The sequence below is a fragment of the Taeniopygia guttata genome, chromosome Z (assembly GCF_048771995.1).
Source record: "Taeniopygia guttata chromosome Z, bTaeGut7.mat, whole genome shotgun sequence".
NCBI lineage: Eukaryota > Metazoa > Chordata > Aves > Passeriformes > Estrildidae > Taeniopygia > Taeniopygia guttata.
The window spans coordinates 638,512-658,163 of NC_133063.1; the positions used below are offsets into that span (position 1 = coordinate 638,512).

Sequence of the window (19,652 nt, forward strand, 5' to 3'; positions counted from 1 at the left end):
TAAAAGGTTTATAGGGCTTAAAATAAACCCCTGCCTCTATGCAAGTAAAAATTTTTTTAAAAACCCCTTTCTTTAAACTCCGTCTAAATTTATCATTGTTTTTCGCATTTATGTTCAAATGTACATTTTTATTGTAGATTGATGTATGGTGTTATTTATAGTCTATCTCTTCCTCATACTTATTTTTATTTACATTTTATATTTGTATATTTATCTGTATACATTGATTATCTATTTCCATATTTAGATAGATACCAAAACAAAATGTATATTCATCGTTTTTCCATTAAAACCCTGCCTCTAGTCAAATAAAAGCAAAAAAATCCCTTTCTTTAAACGCTACTTGAATATTCATATATTTTTTCATCATTATAGTCACATGCGCATTTCTCCTTTATATTGATGTATCTATAAATATATATTATATAGATAATAAGGTAGCAAGATAGATAAATTTTCATTTCAATTATATTTCATACATACCACTAATACTTATAGTTACTTACCTTTGAGATTTTATATAGCTCTTAACGTCTTTAGGATATATTTCTATACTTTCTAATTTTATTTTATTTATATTTATCATTTTTATAATAAAACCCCTACCTACTACCAAATAGACAATTAAAATCCCCTTTACTTAAAACTATATTTAGATATTTCTTTATTTCTATTTTCGATTTTCACAAGTACTTATATATTCTATCACAATATCTTGAGGTACTATATTTCGAGCTATAATTCCTATGACATATAATGTGTCATAATAAGACATATACAGTAAAATATGCATTATGTACTGTATTGATTCCTATTATTTTGTCATATTTATATATCCACATGTATTAATTATACGTTTCTAAAGGCATATTTATATTTATAATCTACATGTATATGTATATAAACATATAAAATACCCTATATCAAACAATATAATACCTAATAGTAATGGATAACATTATTCATGTTACATGTTTTATTTATATGTTTTCCGTTCATATTTAAAATTGAAGTTTTATATTCCTATTTTCATATTTATGCATTCCTTTTGTTTCATTAGAGTTAAAACTTTGCAGTTCTAATCCAGTTCCTCAAACTAAAATGCCAAAACAGCATCAAATTCCCAACAACGCCGTCCAAAATATTCAGAAAGGTTCCACAGCCAACCAACTACCGGCAAAAAAACCCGCACTACAGTTCTTTCACTAGCGGTTCTTATCACATCACAAAAATGACACACACATTTCTAAAAAGACCTATAGAATGGTAGTGCGGGTGGGGGGAGGTAGGTGATTCCCAGGAACAATTAGCTAATTAACATTTCAATGTCAGTACTTAGCCCAAGCCAAGTGTCGCAGCCAAGCTGTTTTGTTCATAACAAAACCCACACAGCAAATCACAAAAAAACATTAAGAAAAAAAAAAAAAAAGCCAACTAACTTACTATACTCCAAACCATACAACAGACCCCGAACGTTTCTTAGAAAAAAAATAAAAAATCAAACCCCAAAACTCTACCACTACACTAACGCATAAAGAGAACCCAATACTCTATAAAATGAACGAAAAAAACCCACCAAATAATTACCGATATAACAAAATCGGAACCACGAAGAAAGAAAAGATTCACCACCGAAATAAAATAACTACCTAAAAAGATCCACCATAGAAATACCCACGTTCCCAAAAGTAAAACTAATAAAAAACAACAACCAAATACATCAAACTACCAAAAAAAATTCATATTAACAACAACAAAATAATTATTCCTAACTCAATAACCCATAATGCCTCAAACCATCAAAACACAAATACCACTTAGAAATAGGCACGTCACCAAAAGAGAAATGTCAGAGATAACTACTTCCTATTTTTTTCCAAAAATATTCAGTTTTCAAAAAAAAAAAAAAAAAACCAAAAAAACCAAAATACTTAAAAAACACAATTTGGGTCTTTTAAGCCTACTTGATGAAATGGAACAAAGTTTTCATATCTAAGCTTATCCCAGACTCCCATCATCCCTGTATAAGTCTTCAACAATATAGTCTTGTGACAGCAAGTCTAACAACTTGATACTTATCCAGCTTTTTTTCTTCATGTTTAAATCTCATCACCAATAGTGAAGTTTACTTCTACAAGTGGTCCTAGGGAACAGAAAATTAATTACAAGTGTCTTTTATGGGTGAGGAAATAGTAACAAACAGTAGAAAATCAGCATTACAGTTAGAACTTCTCTATTACTATTCTCTTGGCTATACACTAGATCTCTTAGGTATAATAATCCCTGAATAGGAATATAAAGTCACTGAATGGAGAAGTCAGATGATTCTCAAGGCAGAAAATCTTGCTGCATTACTTGCTGTCATTTTATTCAAGAAATAATGTTGTATTCTTTGCCAATATGCTTTTTAATAGCTGGGAAAGCAGAGTTGCACAGCATAAATAAAAGTAATTACAAAGTGGATTTTTGAACTAAGGAGATCTTCAGATATGAAACCAGAGATTTACTCAACACTGAAAATTCTACTGTACTTAAATCCAAGTCCCTTCAGGAGTAGGATTAAGGATGCCATAAGAAAAGGAGTTGAAAGAATAAATACAGTCAAATATTCATAATACTTGGTCATTACTCTAAAATGAGTTCACATTGGAATTTCTCTACTTGTTTTGCTATTAAAAGTGACACATTTAAATGGAGGGAAAATGACAAGGTTTTTTTTAAGTTTAAAGTCATCAAGACTCTTTCCAAGGTAACAGTGGGAGGGGTTTAGTCATGTTTAAGCTACTGAAGGCAGCCTCTGAGATGATGCAGATGGATTTGATGTGGGGAACTCTTTTTCATACTTTCCCACTCTAGACAGTAGAAGCAAAAATTGGATTAATGTAGAGAATAATCAACACAGTATTGATTAAAACAAAGTCTGTTGATAAAGCACCTACTCCTTTTATGACAGAAAATCAAACAAAACATCAAACAAACGTGGTTTATGTCCTAGATAAAGACTAAAAAGTCAGATGACAGAGTAGAAATTTTTAGTAGTCTTGTAATACTTCAAAACCTTATACATGCGATCCTGTCAAAACTTCCATTTAAATTATTTACTCTTAATCTAGATTTTGAAAAAAAAATTCAAGCTGAATTATCTTCAGAAAAAATGAAGATTTAGGTGACTTCTAGGTGTGTGGCTTGAGGACAAAAGATACTATAGGTCCAACAATCAATAGTATTGCAAAATGTGTAATGAAGAGGATAGAAATAATGCTAATTAAATATGATAATTTACATATCCAGAATTTTCTCTAACTGTACCTACTAGAACATGAAATCAGGTGACCTATTTCACCAACATAATTTATAGGACATAGGAAGCAAAAACTATTAATTGCATTAATAAAGCTAGAAGTCAGCTTCTTAAGACATGCAAAGGGAAAAAAAAAAAAAACAGGTCTGCTTTAGAGAAAATAAAAGTGAACAATAAAACAATGCTGTATGAGTGAGTAGTCTTGCATACTCTTTTCATAGGCCAGATAACAAAGGCTATCTTGATAGGAAAAGAGCAATAACGACTTATGTCTGTATTATTTCACATTTGTTCACTCAGAGATCTTTTCCTTTTAGTAGCACACCATATGGACCACTGTTGGAGAAAGATAGGGACTTTTTCTTAAGGATGTCTTTATGATGTTAAAGCATAACATATTCATTATTGACTCCTTGTCACTGTGAAACATTGTATATCATTACCAACTAAATTACCGCTTGAACAACAACAGTTCAATAGCCAGGACTGTAACCAGCTCCTGTGGACGAGGTGCAAACACACACAGGGGACTGGGTTTAACAGAACACAAACTGAATCCCATACACCTATGACCTCAGGCATATCTATATAAATACATACACATACATACACCCCCACGTGTGTATTGATGTGTTTTTATATGTCTGTATCTAGATGCATATATAAACACATAAATATGCAAACACACATAACACATATATCTTTGTGTCCCTCAGCTAAAGATCAGTGGCAGAATATAAACTCAATGGACTAGAATACCTTTCACAACCTTAGGTGACAGACAAAGAAAGCAAAATATTAAACTTCTGTTACTGTTGTTAGTTCCCTCTATGCTAAACAGTGGATTGTTTTGTATGTTTGTCTGTGTGACTCTTTCTGTCTGTCAGATTCCCTCCCATGAGAGGTACACTCATTACAAAAGGACAGCATGAGAGCTTGACATGGCAGAAACTATCAAAAAGCAAAAACTATTTGCTGTGTTGCTTTCCTCAGCTTAGCATGCAGCCCAATTAACAGATTATCTGTGTGTGAAATTATGGTTATAAAATCTGCATATTGATTGGTCATGTATACAAAATTTGGGAAGTTATGGTATTCAATTGTCCTAGTAAATAACACTGCAAAGCTGGAGAGCTTCACAGCTGGATGTATAAATGACAAAGGTGGATAAACTAAGGGTGCATCTTTGTTAAAAAAATGTTAACAAGCCAGTCAGAACTCAGCATGTCCATTGGCTATTAAATCATGCAGCTTTATCTGTGAACAGCTGAACAATGTAAATATAAGTATTTTCTACTGCATCAACTCAGCAAATCAGAACTGGCTTTATGGTCAAAAAAATCATAACAATTTAAGGTCAAATAATCAATTCACAAGTGAACAGGAAATCAAGTTCAAATAAGTGGTATTGTAACAGTTTTTGCAGTTTGAAAATAGTTCTGCTGCTCCTAAAGAGCATCATACAGATTTAGTTGACCAGACATTGGAGTTTCAGTGTTCCTGCCCATCACTCCTCCTTTTGGCTTCACAGAGCACAAAAAGCAGATATGGAAATTGTTTGTAAAGCACGATGGGGGAGAAAGTACTGAGTTAATTCTGAAGAAAATAAACCAGATACAGGAGAAAAGAATGGTGTGGTTAGGTCAACTGACAAACTAGTAATCTTAGTTGTCAGGTTAGGTTCACAGTTTACTCAAAGACATGTTTTATCAGATTTGCTCATGAATTTGTTACAGGTCTGTACTGGGAGCTGCTTTAATCACTGTTTAGAAGAAAGATACAGAACAAGAAGTATGTGAAATGTGCATATACCTTCCCAGAAGACACCTCTGCAGTTTTTCTGACACTTTTCCTGTTTTAGATCAGTGTGCTAAGGGGATGGTTAAACTCAGATAAAAAACTTCTTATGACCTTCCTCTTCCTAGTCTTCATTTACAGAAGCAAATTTACTTTAAGGATTTTATTACATTTGAAATTTTGTTATAAATTTTTTTTTTCTCTTCGTACGCCCTTTGGAAAACAATTGGAGAGTGCAATTTGATCAAAGCTCTGAAACGGAAACTGATTTAAGAAAATAAAGCAAAATGCTGTAGTTGCTTAGAAATGTATACAATTTTGGCTCCAATACTGAATATCCTTTGTTGTTGAATGATTAATGAACATATAGTGTTTTTTTACTGCAGGAAATTAAGGCAGTAAATAAAAGCACTACCACTTCTATTTATCAGAGAAGATTCTATAAAGACAAAGCAAAAAAATCTAATATGACAACAGAGAACAAAGAATAATTTTATAAATTCATTGATGTTTTAGCAATACCAAGTAGGTGGTTTAAAATGATATGTTATATGCATAAGAATTATCTGACATGAAAGGCAATTAAGTAAATTATGGTGTAAAAGCCAAAATCCCAAAAGCTTTTGGGAAGACAGAAAAAGGAAGGGATACAGGGGAAAAAGCTCTTCAGAGCTCTGGTTCTGCACAGAGGCTTTCAGGAGTCAGACATAGGAAAGCATCTCTGGATAAGGCTAAGAAAAAGTAGTACTGACAAGATGCCTCCAATAAAGTACAAATAATCAAAAGAATGGAAACTTCTACAACAATACTGAAGGTAATTTTTTTTGGGGGGGGGATTTGATGAATTTCAGATCCTGTATCACAGGATATTCTACCTACTTCTGGCTATTACTGGTCCTATGCCAAATTTCATTACAGGTAAATATCAGCAGTGTCTCATTTCCAAATTTTCTACTCTGTATCCCATTTGTCAATAAATTTTCATTTTTTGTATTTCAGTATTTGTTCTAATGTAAACAACACTTATTACTCTGAACAAGCATAAACCCCATAAATACAACATTGCAGAAAGATCACAAATTGAAGGTAGAGATGCCTAGCTATACAGACTTAACAATACCAGTTGGAACCAGCAGCTAACCATTTTGCTTTATTTTTTCCCTCAGTATCTATAAGATTGCATGATCTTCTCTAGTTAGTCTTCACTACCTTAATTCTTTCTAAACAGAAATCACATTTTATTTATCAGAGACACAATAAAAGGATCGTTGTAAAGTTCTGAGAAAGGATTACTGAAATATTTGGTTTCTAAGCAACACAGTTTTTAGTGCATCTTCACTAATTTTTCTTTAAAATGCTGCATTACAACCTTAACCATCCCACCTTAATCTTCCTTCATTTGAATGTAAGAAGCTGTAAAAACTTCAGAAAAAATTACACACAGTCAAATAATGAAAAAAAAACAATTAAAACTCTTCCTAAGTGTTGCATTTTCTCCAAGTGATAGTGTTCACAGGTACAAATGGCAGCTTTGAATTACCGAAGAATTATGATCCTTTGGGTATAAATTCCTTCCAGTTCTTTCAGAACTTAAAGTGGTATTTCTAATGCCAATATATGAAGGCTAATTGTGGAAAGAAGATTTTTATTTCAGTTCTCAAAGCTAATAATTTGAATTCTTCCTTGTGTCTTTCTTTCTCTCTATGTTAATGTGAGATGATGATGATGATGATGAAGAAGAAAAGGTTGCTAGACCAATGTCATCACCCGCACTATTTTTATGGCCATTTTAGCCTATGTTAAGATGGACAGTGTGTCCATCTGCTGACGGACTCAACAGTTAAAAATATGAGCTGTTAGAAGGACAAAAAACAACCAGCTAAATAACTAAACCACCATTTCAATAACTAAAACCTTGATTTTATGGAAAGGTGAATCTTTCAGGTGTCTTTCATTGCAGTACCTGATGCAGAAATTAAATACTGGTTTGACTTTTGAAATACACTACCAGTTATTTTCTTTTTCTTTCTCTTTTAATGTATCCACTTCAGTATAAAAGAGCTGTTTACAATTTCTGATAAAAGTATTTAGCCTAAATTGTTTCAGTCTCTGCTGAAAGTATTCTACCATTTCATCAAGCCTTACACAACTTTTCCAAGCAATAACTAACCTCTGGTCATAATCTAAATGGAGTTCACTCCAACTTCACAGTTTTACAAGTTTTTCTTCCCCTTCTTCAAATTTTACTAACAACTGAAGTTTTCTTTACCTTTAGGTATTAAGAAATGTGCAACAGCAAAGTATGCACTCTTATGGATTTTTGTAATTTCTCCTTGTTCTGTAGAGGATATGGTAGAAGGGAGGTAACTTGTAACTCAACAAACTTGTAACACTTTTGCAATAAATGGATGCTGTATAATTTTTTAAAAATTTATTGCATACTGAGTTATCTAAGATCTTTTTTCCAGAATTTTCTTCACACTGTGATGATCACTAACAGCAAGCTACTCATTTACCTCTGTCAGATTTTGTTTTATCTCAAGATATAACAATATTTTCAATATATATAGAATATTTGATATATATATATTTCACCTGCAAATTAGAGTAGCACTATACTTTTTGAACAATTGAGCAGAAAATCCTCAACAGTCAGAGCAGACTCTCACAACAAAATCTGTCTCGCTCATTTTCTCTGTTTTTTTCCCTGTTCTATTTGTATCTTTATCATTTCAGCCACAATACATGTATTTGAGATTTCTGTTAAGAGCTCATACCACGCTGTTTTACTGAGTGTATTGTCTCAGTAAAAGCACCAGATTTAGCTTTCTGTCAGACCTGTCCTAAGAAAAACACAGCTTACAGTTTTTCTAGGCTGGCAGTGAACAATATCCCATCATTTCATCTATTATGCTGTCATGTCTTACATCTCCCCAAAGGCTTTGCTTTGTTAAACAAAGCAGCTGTGAAGGCTCTGCCTAATTATTAGAAGTAAATAAATCATTAATAAATATAATGATATGTAAACAAGGGTTTTTCATCTCACTATAATGTAGGCAACACTTCAACCAGTAACAAATGCATTTTTGAAATGGTTAAACATCAAATGACACCACTTTCCACCACTGCTCTTCCTGCAACAGCTTTACCAGTTCTATTAGTCAGTTTTTAAAAAAAAATCCTTGATAATATATATGCACAGATTGACAGCAAAGAGCATTTGCTCCTCAGCACTTTAATACAGAACATAGCAGGCTTATAAAATATGTCTACCATCTTGAACAGGAAAAGTCTCATTGACAGTTGCCTACAGCATTCATGTTTTCATACAGCTTAGATTAGGCCTTGTTTTTCAGGTGAGTTAATCTTACATCTTGAGAATCACACTCCTGGGTGCTTTGATTTTCTTCCTTTTTCAAGGCCACATGAAAATTCTCTTTCTCTGCTGAGACATTTTGCCAGACCTGAAAAATAAAAATATAAAATAATAATTTAAAAACATTTATATAATTGAGATAAAATATCAAGTAAGTCACATGTGGAAATTCAGGATAACAATGAAAAACCGAGAGGTCATACACTGCAAACTGTTAACTACTTCATATACTGCATTTTCAGCAAATTTGATACAGTTCTTGTTACAGCACTCCCTTGTAAACGATTACTTCCATATACATTATCAAGATATTCTATCTAAATGCCGAAGGAGGGGAAAAAAGCATTTTCAGAACACATATTCCTGTGACTCTTGTGGATTCTGGGAAAGACTGAGGCTGTGAGTTGACGTGTTTGTGAACTGCTTTAGCTTCCTTTAGCCGTCCACAGCCTCTCTGCTGGCACCTCCCAAGCTGCAAGCTGGCAAAACATTTTCCTTTTCACGCCTTTCTCTCCTTACGCACAAAATAGGCTGCTGCACGGGGAAGGCAATCAAATATCATTTTATAAGCAGTGAACTTCCTTCCACTGAATTGCTGCTTGTTTTAAGCATTATTTTCTGTATTTCCTGAAACTTTTAAGATTCAAAAGGACAAAAAAAGGAGAACATGCACTGAAACTATCCTGAAAGCATCAAATTGTCTGCAAGACAAATTGAAACTCTTCAGGGGGGTGATGACAGGAATAACTTTTCTGTAAAGGGAAGTCAAAACTTCAGACACCAGTTTTGAAACCTTTCTCATGCAACTTATACTGCATTGAATTGCTAAGTAATATAAACGATGATCCGAAATTATGAACAGGACAAACCAAACTAAGCAGGTCACTATTTACAATTTAACTTGAACCATGAAAAACAGTTCAGTTCATGGTTGAAATAAAATAGTTCAGATAGTTCAATCTCTGATTAACAGCTCTCCGATGAGGATTTGTTAGTTTTATAGAGCAACTGACTACGGGAGGAAGTAATGTGGAGATATACAAATTTAAAAGATCAATATAAATAATTGTTTTGTTTAATAAATGCCAATTAATACCTGTATTGAGTGAGCAATCTGTTTGGACTGAAAGAAATTACAGTTCTTCAAATCTAAATTTCTTCCCATTGAATAAAAGAAGTGTATGTTCAATAAATTATAAAACCTGTGTTCACTTGATTTCTTGACTACCTGACATAGTGAAATCCCATGAGATGCCAGCAAAACCAGACAGCTTTAAGCCCTACTGACTGAGGAGAATAAATGCCTATGTATAGTACTTCTTATGTATAGTATAGTATGTACAATACTTCTTATTTCAGAGTTTGATTCTTGCTTAAGATTGTACCTTAGCAAATGATACACAATTTCTCAGTGTGTTGTACTCGTTTCTACAGAATAAGGGGAAGTTTGAGATTTTAGGTGAATTAAAATACTGATTCCAAGTGTCACATTTTCAGGTGTTTAAAGCATTTCCTATTTCTAAGAAATTGGAAAATGGGAAAATTTCCAATTGTCTACTGTTTAATCTTCAAAAAAATTGAAGTCCATTAATACATACTAGAACTCTTCTTTTCTCTCTCCCGAAACAAAAGACAAGATTTTGTGGGGTTTTTCAATTTCTATAGTATTGCCTTAGCCAGTAAGATCAGATTCTGTAACCAACTATTAAAATCACTTACCAGAGCTGCACTGCTCAGACACCAGCCAAACCTGGGAGCAGTGAATGCTTCATTCCCCCCATTTTCTAATTAATGGACATTGCATCCCTTCATCTAGCACACAACCATCATCTCCAATTACTTACAATTACACCTTCTGCCTAATTTTTCCACCACTTCTGAAGTCTTAAAGAGGCACCCTTCAACCTTCACTGTAGGGAGAGGAATTTACTTTTCTATAACTATTAAGACACTTGGCATCTTCAGTTGTGTGTGGGAGTTTGATGTTATAATACTTAAGAAACTGAAACCACCAAATAAACACCTTCATTCAACAACACTCTTCATTTTCTACAGCTATCATAAAGGAAAAAGCAATTAACCATGGGACAGTGAACACTGTATAATATTACTTACACTCAGAGCAGTAATAATACACACCAGCACTTTATAGGCAGTTACAGTCTTCCCAAATGAATGAAACAGCTGTTCAAGTTACAGAGACATGAACATCTGCATTGCCAGGAAGACAAAGTCAAAGATGCTCAACCCTGGATGAGGTACAGAACCTAGGAAGACCAGCTTGGTGAAGCTGGAACCCTTCTGAATCATGACCTGAATTCCATAAATGGGGTCACTTGGAGAAGTGCTTGTCCTTTTGAGGCTTTGACTTTTCTTCCACAATTCTGCTTTAAAGGGGGCTTTTTTATTGATTGAAGTATGGAAATTTTTATTGATTTAAGTATGGAAATTTTACTGATTTAAAATTTACTGATGGAAATCGAAGAGGAAACTTATTTAAAAAAACCCTCTACTTGCCTCTTTAAGTCCCTTCTAAACAGTTGCACTTATAAAAAATTACCTAACAATATAATAACATGACAACAGTTCCACCAACAGAGACACGGACTATTGTCTTTCAATAGATACGAGAAAGAAGGACTTAAAAACAATTAATAAATTACCTTGAAATATGCAATGATTAAATATTTAATAGTAATTAATTCTATTACTGCACTGCTTCAAACATTCAATCTGAGAACCATCCAAATAACTTTCAAGGATTTGAACCAAAATACACTTGATGTTAGAAGTTTTTTGTGGTAAATGAATGTCTGCTTTTCCATATGAGAGCACATTCCTTCAGACTAAATGATGTTTAATTTACTATTTTTTATTTTGCATTTTATCTATTGTTGTTTTAGCATAAAATAATAAATGTAGAAAAGGGGGGAGATTAACCATTTTGGATGAGATTCCAGGTGTAAGGTAGTAAGTAGTTTTTTAAATTGCTCAGGGCTAAATTGAACTTAAACAGCTTGGAATTAATCACTAGTTCATTCCTCAATTCTTATGCCTTATGATTTAATGCAATATGTTTAATCAAGTTACTAGAAAACTCCTAATAATGGCCAAAATGCCCCATGAATATTTTCTTTATGAATATTTTCCAAACAACATCTTTGGTCAAATCAAAGAAAAGGATCTTAACTGTTTTAACATAAAAGAATTTTAACTTTCTCTAATGTTTCCCACTTGGCTGCCTATACACATATCAAGGCAAACTATGTAAGATTAATAATACATATTTTATAAAGCATACATGCATTAATAATTTTCAAATAAATCTTCAATATATCCTTGGGTAGCAAAATTCCCTCGGGAGTGCTTTCAAAATTACACTCTATTTTGGAAACCACTTTAAATGATCCATTAGCTCCTCTGCACATTTTCTGTGTTCATTTACACAGAACATCCATAGAAAAAATTGCTAATATTAAAGAGAATGGGATTACTAATGTGCAACTACAAAGACACACAAAGACACATAAATTCTGCCTTACTGTCATTGCTCACATGCACATATTTTTTTAACAGAACATGGAACAAACACATCACCTACGAAAGTCAAAAGATAAATATATTACTACTTTTCTGCTAAATGCAACTTCAACTAAAATTAGAAATAGTGTACATTTTACCAATTATCTCTGCTGTCACCAGGCCAAAAAAAAAAAAAAGAGAAATATTTTAAAAAATCACTTGACGTGAGTAGGTGATAAAAGATCTGTCTAAAATAGTAACATCTGAAAAGTAATTAAGAGGTCTTCTCTGTTTCTGATAGAGTAAAAGCTTGTCCAGAAATCTGCTGAGCATCACAGCAAGCTTGAGGCTGCTCTAGTCTGGGGTCCTGGCTTTAGACTGAAGCAAAATTAGGTAAACTGGATGGATGCTGTAAATGCTAATCCACATCTCCATGTGAGACCAATCACCATACCTAACAATCTGGATTGTGATGTTATTTAAAATATTTAAGAAATTTGAATTTTGTATATACATACACCTTTTCTACCACCGTCAAGCAGTAATCCTCAGTATTTTGAGACATAATATGTAATAGATTTCGGGAGACTTTATTGAAACAGCTGAGAGGTAAAGAGTTAATTAAAAAAGGATATTTGGAGTGAGACTATGGAGTAATTTTAATTTACAGGCAAACAGATCTGCAGTTAACAACCACAAAATGTGCAGCAATGAACAATTAACAGTTTCCTCTTTAACCCATTAGCACATTGCTAATTTCAGAGTTGAACCCTGAGGTAATGGGCCATTCCAGCTACTTACACTCTGCAACAAAGAGGAGCGATGTCAAATAGTTAATCAACTGAAGATAAAGATTGTGCCACTAAAACTTGAAGGAAAAGGATAGTTTGTGTGGTATGTGTGTGTGTGTGTGCTGGGAAGGGGTGTTACAGACTGAAAAAGAGATACCAGGTACTTTTTTCCATTTCCCTTGACTGTATTCAGATAACTGAAAAAAAAAAAGAAGGAAGAGTACTCTGTATTTCAGTCAAATATCAAAAACCTAATTCTAATCTCTATCTGTATTCTCATGTCCCTATGTAACATCAAGGAGACCCCAATTCTCCAAAGGCTCTGACCCTGGACCAACCTTAAACAGAGACATGCTGTCTAGCTGGCCCTTATCCTTCAGTACTCCTCTCATGACAGAGGCATGAACACTTCCAACCTGAAGAAAAGGACAATAAGAGCAAGCTAAACAATTCTACAGCCACATTAACTAGGAACAATATGCTCCTGAGATCCCAGAGAGCTGCTCAGCTTGCAAACCTACAAAAGGAAAGTCTGCCATCCTGCAGAACATGGATCCAGGGAGCTTAATCTAAATGAGCACTATCATACCCATCTGCTGCTAAACATAAATACAGTGCTTTCTTTTCCCAGAGGTAACAATTTTTGGGAATCATGGTCTTTCCTGCAAAACAGTTATTAATAAACTGACAATCATAATTTTAAGAGTAGTGATGTGATATTCAGTTTAATAATTGCATCCTGCTTTCTGAAATTGTATTTTAATTACATATAGAAAGATTACTAATTTTTGGCTTCAGCCTGTGCACTAACAGTAAATACCAACAACTGCCATACACAAACTGCAGATTGGCTATGAGTTAGCAATTCCTATTTTTATTTCAGTTTTGTAATGAAAAGAGGACATTGAAGTGTCCTTCAGTCATTCCTCTGTATAACTTGCTTTTCACTGAAATTATAGATTTCTTTTAGTTCTATCTATTCAACCAGTTGAATTCAGGAGCAAAATGCAACACGGGAAATGAAAATTACTAGGACAGTTGTTAATCAACATGAATCTTAACTGGATTACAATATTTGAATTTCCTGACTCAAACCAGTTTTTATCTTTTTTTTTTTCCTCAGGTTTTCCCTGAAACTGTCCTTCGCATCTTGCAAAACTGGAATATTCCCTATTCCCTACTGTCAAGTTCATCGATCCATTCTGGCAATTTTGATTTGGGTGTCTCAGATGATTTTATGGTTTTTATATATTTTTTTTTTCCACTGAGAGAAACCGTGATATGCAAACCTCATATAACTGTTTAGTGCTGTATTACCACAAACTCACTTTCAGTGCCTGACAGGTAAATGATCCTACGAATTAGCACCCTCATTTATTTTAAATGCAAATCCATCTGCATTGTAGATTTATCGTGCAGACACTATCATTCCATTTACCAAGTGACAGAATTTTGTTATTCAGTAAAATGTAGCTGCTTCCCAAATTAAAAAAAAAACTATTTATTGACATCAGAAACAGTCTTAGAATTATCCTCAAAATTTGTCATAATCTTCCAACGAATTTGAAATCCTCCTTAGTTTCAGTTTGATGCTCTTACAAGACACACTTTCAAAGATGTTAAAAAAAACCCCACCCAAGAGTGAAATCATACCTCGGTGCTTGTGCCTTGGGATGGGGCTTGGGAGCCCTTTGCATTGGAGGAAGGCAGCTTCTCAGCTGGTTTGGAGGAGATCAGACTCGCTGCGGGAGGCTGACTGCGCAGAACGGAGCACAGGCAAAGCTGCACAGTCTCCTTCAGAGCTTTCAGCTGGGACTCCTGGGGAAATAAGAAACCATCACTTCTCTGTGATGTGCTGTGATCAACACAAGGGCTTACATTCTCCATCTGTATTCAACCAAACACCTAGGAGTAGCTGCTGCTTTTCCTTATTGATGGAAGGAATTAAGACTGTCTAAAGCAGTATTTTTATGTGATTAGGTTACAGTACATTAGACACCAAACTGCCTAGGAAGTCACTGCACTCTCTCCCCATCCCTTCAAGCAGTTTTATCCACATTGATTATTGCAACTTAAATATATTTTTTCTGAAAAGAAAAATACTATTTACAAAATATCATCCAGTGTCCAGCCTTTTATGTATAATATCTACAGAGAAGTCATAAGTATTGCAAGACACAGACTTTGCATGGAGTTTTGTCTATAACATTCCAAATAATTGGTATTTTTCTACATTATACATAGATTATAATCCAGTTAAGATGGCTTCCCTCATGGGCATATTATACTTTTGCACTATATAGTAAAAAAAAACATAGGTCTTTTTAACAGTTAAAAATATATTTGTCCAGACCCACTACTGTCCATTACGCCAAAAAAAAAACTTCTAAGTGGTGAAGTGCTTGCGACTCTTATTAGAACATTTGTGCTTTACTCCCAGAAACATAGACAGATATATTGATGGAAACAGAAGTCTGTAATTGAAATAAGCTGAGAAAGCAAGAACAAGGAGATAACTACAGCAGTGAGGAAATCATATTTTAAATCTTTATTTCATCAAAGCAAGACATGGATCAAATGTTAGCCATTGAGGTAAAATCTTACACTCACTCCAGGGGGAGTCAGCAGCATTAGACATTAAAAAAACATTTAATTTCTAGTTTTCTTCTTTTTATTAAAAAGACACCTGTAAACACAGAATGCGTTCACATTTCAATCATCAAAGATTTTTTTAAAGGTATATAAATCAAGGGATACCATGGCAAAAGCTGGTGGAAAACATATGCATATATGGTGGAAAATGTGTATATAACATTACACATTACATATAATGTATGTGAAATATTGCATATAAAATAAAAATATTTCATAGTCATATTTATCCTAAGCAATGCCATACAGCATGTTTTAGTTTATTTTCTTAGCAAATATTTTTGAGAAAATTACAAATATTTTGTTTTAACTCGGATAAACTTCCCCTGAACTGAAAACAGGGAATTTATCTCTTAACTGGAAAAAACTAAATGTTTCTTTAAAAAACAAACAAAGCCAGTTAGTAGAAGTGTATTTCCATAGGAAGACAAAAGACAACCATAGAAAGACCATTAATGCAGAGCACAATAGGGAAAATTAGAGATATGGGAGACGGAACATGTTATGACCTGCCCTTTAAGGTAAGTCATTAACTTAGGTTCTTGTTAATAGATCCCTTGGGGCAGATTAAGAGTGAAAACCACAGAATTACCTGTGTTTTATATATATGTAAATGTTTTATTGTAGAGCAATTTGGTTGCAGATGAAAGCAAATATGTAACTGTTTTGGTTATTACCTACAGTAACAAATCAATATAAAAGCATAAAAATAACACTTAAGAAAATGAGGAAGAAGTTCAGGGAAGGGAGAAAAAGAAGGGAAAGGGAAAGGGGGAAAAGGAAAAAGAAAGAGGGAGGAACCTTAAAAGTAAAAAGATATCACCATCCCTGGATCCAGTTATGAGACTTAGTCGTTGCAATTTTGATGTCCATCGGAAAAAGTACTTCTTTTCAATGTAACATCTCCTGAATTCTACCTTTTCAAGTTAGTGACTGCACAGACAGCATAAATCACCATTTGTTATGGTTAAATGGGCAGAGGTAGCAGACTGGCTAATTTTGCATGATGATATGGACTCAGTCAATCTAGTCTGATATAACCCTAGTGCTTCCTGCAGATGGCACCAATCTGAAATTACTCTCCTCTCATCCAGAAATTTCTCTGGATAATTTCTCATCTCTTAATCCTGCTATCCAGTGCTTATTCTTCCTTGACAGCAGCCATTCCAATTTTGCCATTTCAAAAGTAAAAGAAGAACAAGTAAATTTGTTTCCATCCTGTGAATAGCATAATTCAGTATTGACTTTGCTGATAGGAGATCTATAAATGAACACCAGGAAAGCACAGGTGAAGGAAACACTACTGGAACCAGGGACGTAATTTGACAAAGTTCGCTATAACCTTGCCTAGATGTGATTGTGATCAAAATAGGCTGCTTACCGGCCAAAATGCTGCCCACATGTGATGCATTCTTCATATGTCCCTGATCTATTTCAGTCCTATCACATGGCTAGATCCACGGAATCATCAAGACTGGAAGAGACCTTTAAGACCATCTGGCAACACAGCACCATTTTAATCACCCCTAAACCCAAGTGCCACATCCAGATGCCTCTTCAACACTTCTAGAGGTGGTACCTCCACCACCTCCCTTGGCAGCTTATTCCAATGCCTAACCACTTCTGCAGTGAAAATAAAATTTCTGATGTCTAATCTGTATCTCCCCTGGTACAACTTAAAGTAATGTCCTCTCATCCTTCCACTTGAGACAAGGCAGAAAAAGCCAACCCCTGCCTCATGATCGTTTCCTTTTAGACAGCTGAAGAGAACAATGAGCGTGAGCCTCCTCTTCTTCAGACCAAACAAGGCCAATTCCCCCAGATGCCCCCAGAAGACCTTCACCAGCGTCATTGCCCTTCTCTGAACTCACTCCAGCACTAAAATGCCATTTTTTAAGTGAGTGGCCCAAAACGGAACAACATGTGAGGTGTGGCCTTACCAGTTCTGAGTACAGGGGGACAATCACTTTCCTAGGCCTACTGGCCACACTACTCTTGGTATCTGGGGCCTGATAGTTCAAAATTGGTAAACATTCTAAGGGTTCATGGTGGGAAATAGAAAACTGCTCTAGTGTAAATAAACTTATGACTGACACTAAGCCTACAGTCAGCACAAACTGTAGTTCAATAAATACCTAAATCTACTAAAATCAGTGCAAAATATTTTTGAGCTGTTTTTTTTTTTCTAATTTGACCATCCTCTTCTTAAATAACTTTGCAGATGTACTTAACTTCATGTATCATAATTAGTTCCACTGATTTCAGTAGCATCTCTCTCAGGTACAATTCATATGCAACTTAGTATCCATCTAAGTTACTGCAAGGCTTTCATTTGTTTTTGTCAAATTCCACCAAAACATCCACAGCCGATATAGGTAAACATGCTTACATTACATGACACTTCTTACTTGGTCAAGGGCTGCGTTTTCCAATTTGTCTTTTGCAACAGATAGTTTTTGCTCCAGATCTGTTAGCTGTTGTGCCTGTGGGGATCAAGAAAAAAGCTGATGCAATCTCCAATGCATTTTTTCATGTGAGAGAGGAAAGAACAGAAATTTTGCAAGTAATATATATGGGCTGGGTCAGATTTGCTTTTCCTGAGGAAAAAAAAAACCATTATGGCCAAATGTGCTCCATTGATGTGAATGCAAGCTTATAATAATTCAATGTCAATAGCAAAATTATTTCCATACTATAAAATATTTAAGATTATGCCATAATATCCTTCTGGAAAATTCAAGGTATTCAAATGTCTTTTAATAATTTTGTTCGTTTGTCTGATTTCCAGGTGCAATTTGAAAATTATTTTGTAGTTTTAGGCATTGTGATGCCAACATTAAGCTAATTGGGCATAAACAGACAAATCAGAAAACACCCAAACATTCTTGCATGCAGGCACCTTATGAAATTATACTACCTACTACTATACAAGGAGGTAACTCCAGATTTTTTTCCTCCATGTCTTTTCCTGGAAATAGAGAAGGAAAATGCACAAGACTAGCTAACTCATAGCAGGAAAGCAATTTGGGAGACTTGTGTTGGAAGTCAGGATCAGGCTAGTAGCCTGCACCCTGGGTGGAAGGACTTCTGGCTCTGTATAATGTATATGTCATTCATGGAGCACAGGAGTTCAGCAGAAGCTTTTTAAGTGAGTGGCCCAAAACAAAAAGCATCAGAAGATGCTTTTAAATGTTCAGTAAATAAGGACAAGTATTTTCTCTCTCTTTCCCAAGGATATGTATGAACCCAGCCTGTTCACTTGAAGGAAATACATTCTCTGCAAGACTCTTCTGCTTCAGGAAAGCAGATTCCTGAAGTTGTCAGCCTTGTCATTAATAACACATTACTATGCAACCAAAAGGAATAAGGATTCTTTTGCTGTTGTACCTGCAAAAAACCCAGCCTAGCCATTGTTTTCCCTGTTTGAAAAGGGAGCCATAGAGAAGGACACTGGACTAGCCACTTATCTTTTCTCTCTGAAATCCTGATTAGGTAAATATACATTTTGTATATGCAAAATAATAGGATAAAAGTCTCAATTTTCAGATAAAGAGCACCACATTTTTATTTCAACCCAATGTTTGCAAGTGCATTTTCCCTCAACACCATTCCATGCCCTCAGGCTTCTGGAGTTCAATCCCAGCCAGAGAGTTTTTCTTGGCAGACCTTTCAAGATCTCCTGCACGCTGCTGATTGTAGCACAGCTTAATGGATAGCCACACTACGTAAATGCTGTTTAGTGTAAATCCTGTAAGGTTAACTTGTTTTCTGCTGGGGTAATGACAGTCCTTCCAGCACATGGCATAGATGAGGTGGTGAGCTTAGGCAAGCCTGTAGTCCTCAGCAGACAGCTAATGTGATGTTCATTTGCATTAGGCATAGTCTGTTCTGCCAAATGAAATGTCAAAAGTCTGGAATTTTCAGTTCCCAACTCGTGTAAAGAACTGAGTAGCTGCATTTTAAAACAGGATTAGGCATTTATCTTCAGATTTATCACCAGAGTCACAGTTTCATTAGTCAAAACCAAACTTCCTTCAAAGTGCAAGTCAACTGTGACGTGGGAAAGTCTCTTGTGAATTGCTGTCCATAATTTACACTGCATCACATTCCTTACAGCTAACATCAGTCACTGCCACAACACACATATCAGACCATTGGTTTGATCCTTTAGTCTGGCAACAGAGAATTCACTACAGAAATAATCCTTCCACTT

At 34.6% G+C, this 19,652-nt stretch overlaps 1 protein-coding gene across 6 annotated transcripts in view; it reads right to left on the reverse strand.

Annotated features, from left to right (window-relative positions):
- Window positions 1-1,898: 1,898 nt before the first annotated feature.
- Window positions 1,899-19,652, reverse strand: part of LOC140681695 (leucine zipper protein 2-like) — a 213,399-nt gene continuing 195,645 nt past the window's right edge. For 2 of the 6 annotated variants that reach the window (XR_012052763.1, XR_012052762.1), the window contains 3 exons: window positions 17,848-17,922; window positions 14,441-14,605; window positions 2,344-8,562 (listed from right to left, as the gene is read on the reverse strand). Coding sequence is in view for 1 of the 6 variants with exons in the window: in XM_072921770.1 (XP_072777871.1) it covers window positions 2,132-2,143; window positions 8,470-8,562; window positions 14,441-14,605; window positions 16,821-16,850 (300 nt within the window). In the remaining 5 variants the exon portion in view is untranslated. Of the gene's footprint in view, window positions 8,563-14,440; window positions 14,606-16,820; window positions 17,343-17,828; window positions 17,923-19,652 lie in introns of those variants that run through there. The other 4 variants (XR_012052766.1, XR_012052765.1, XM_072921770.1 and 1 more) reach the window with 3 other exon arrangements.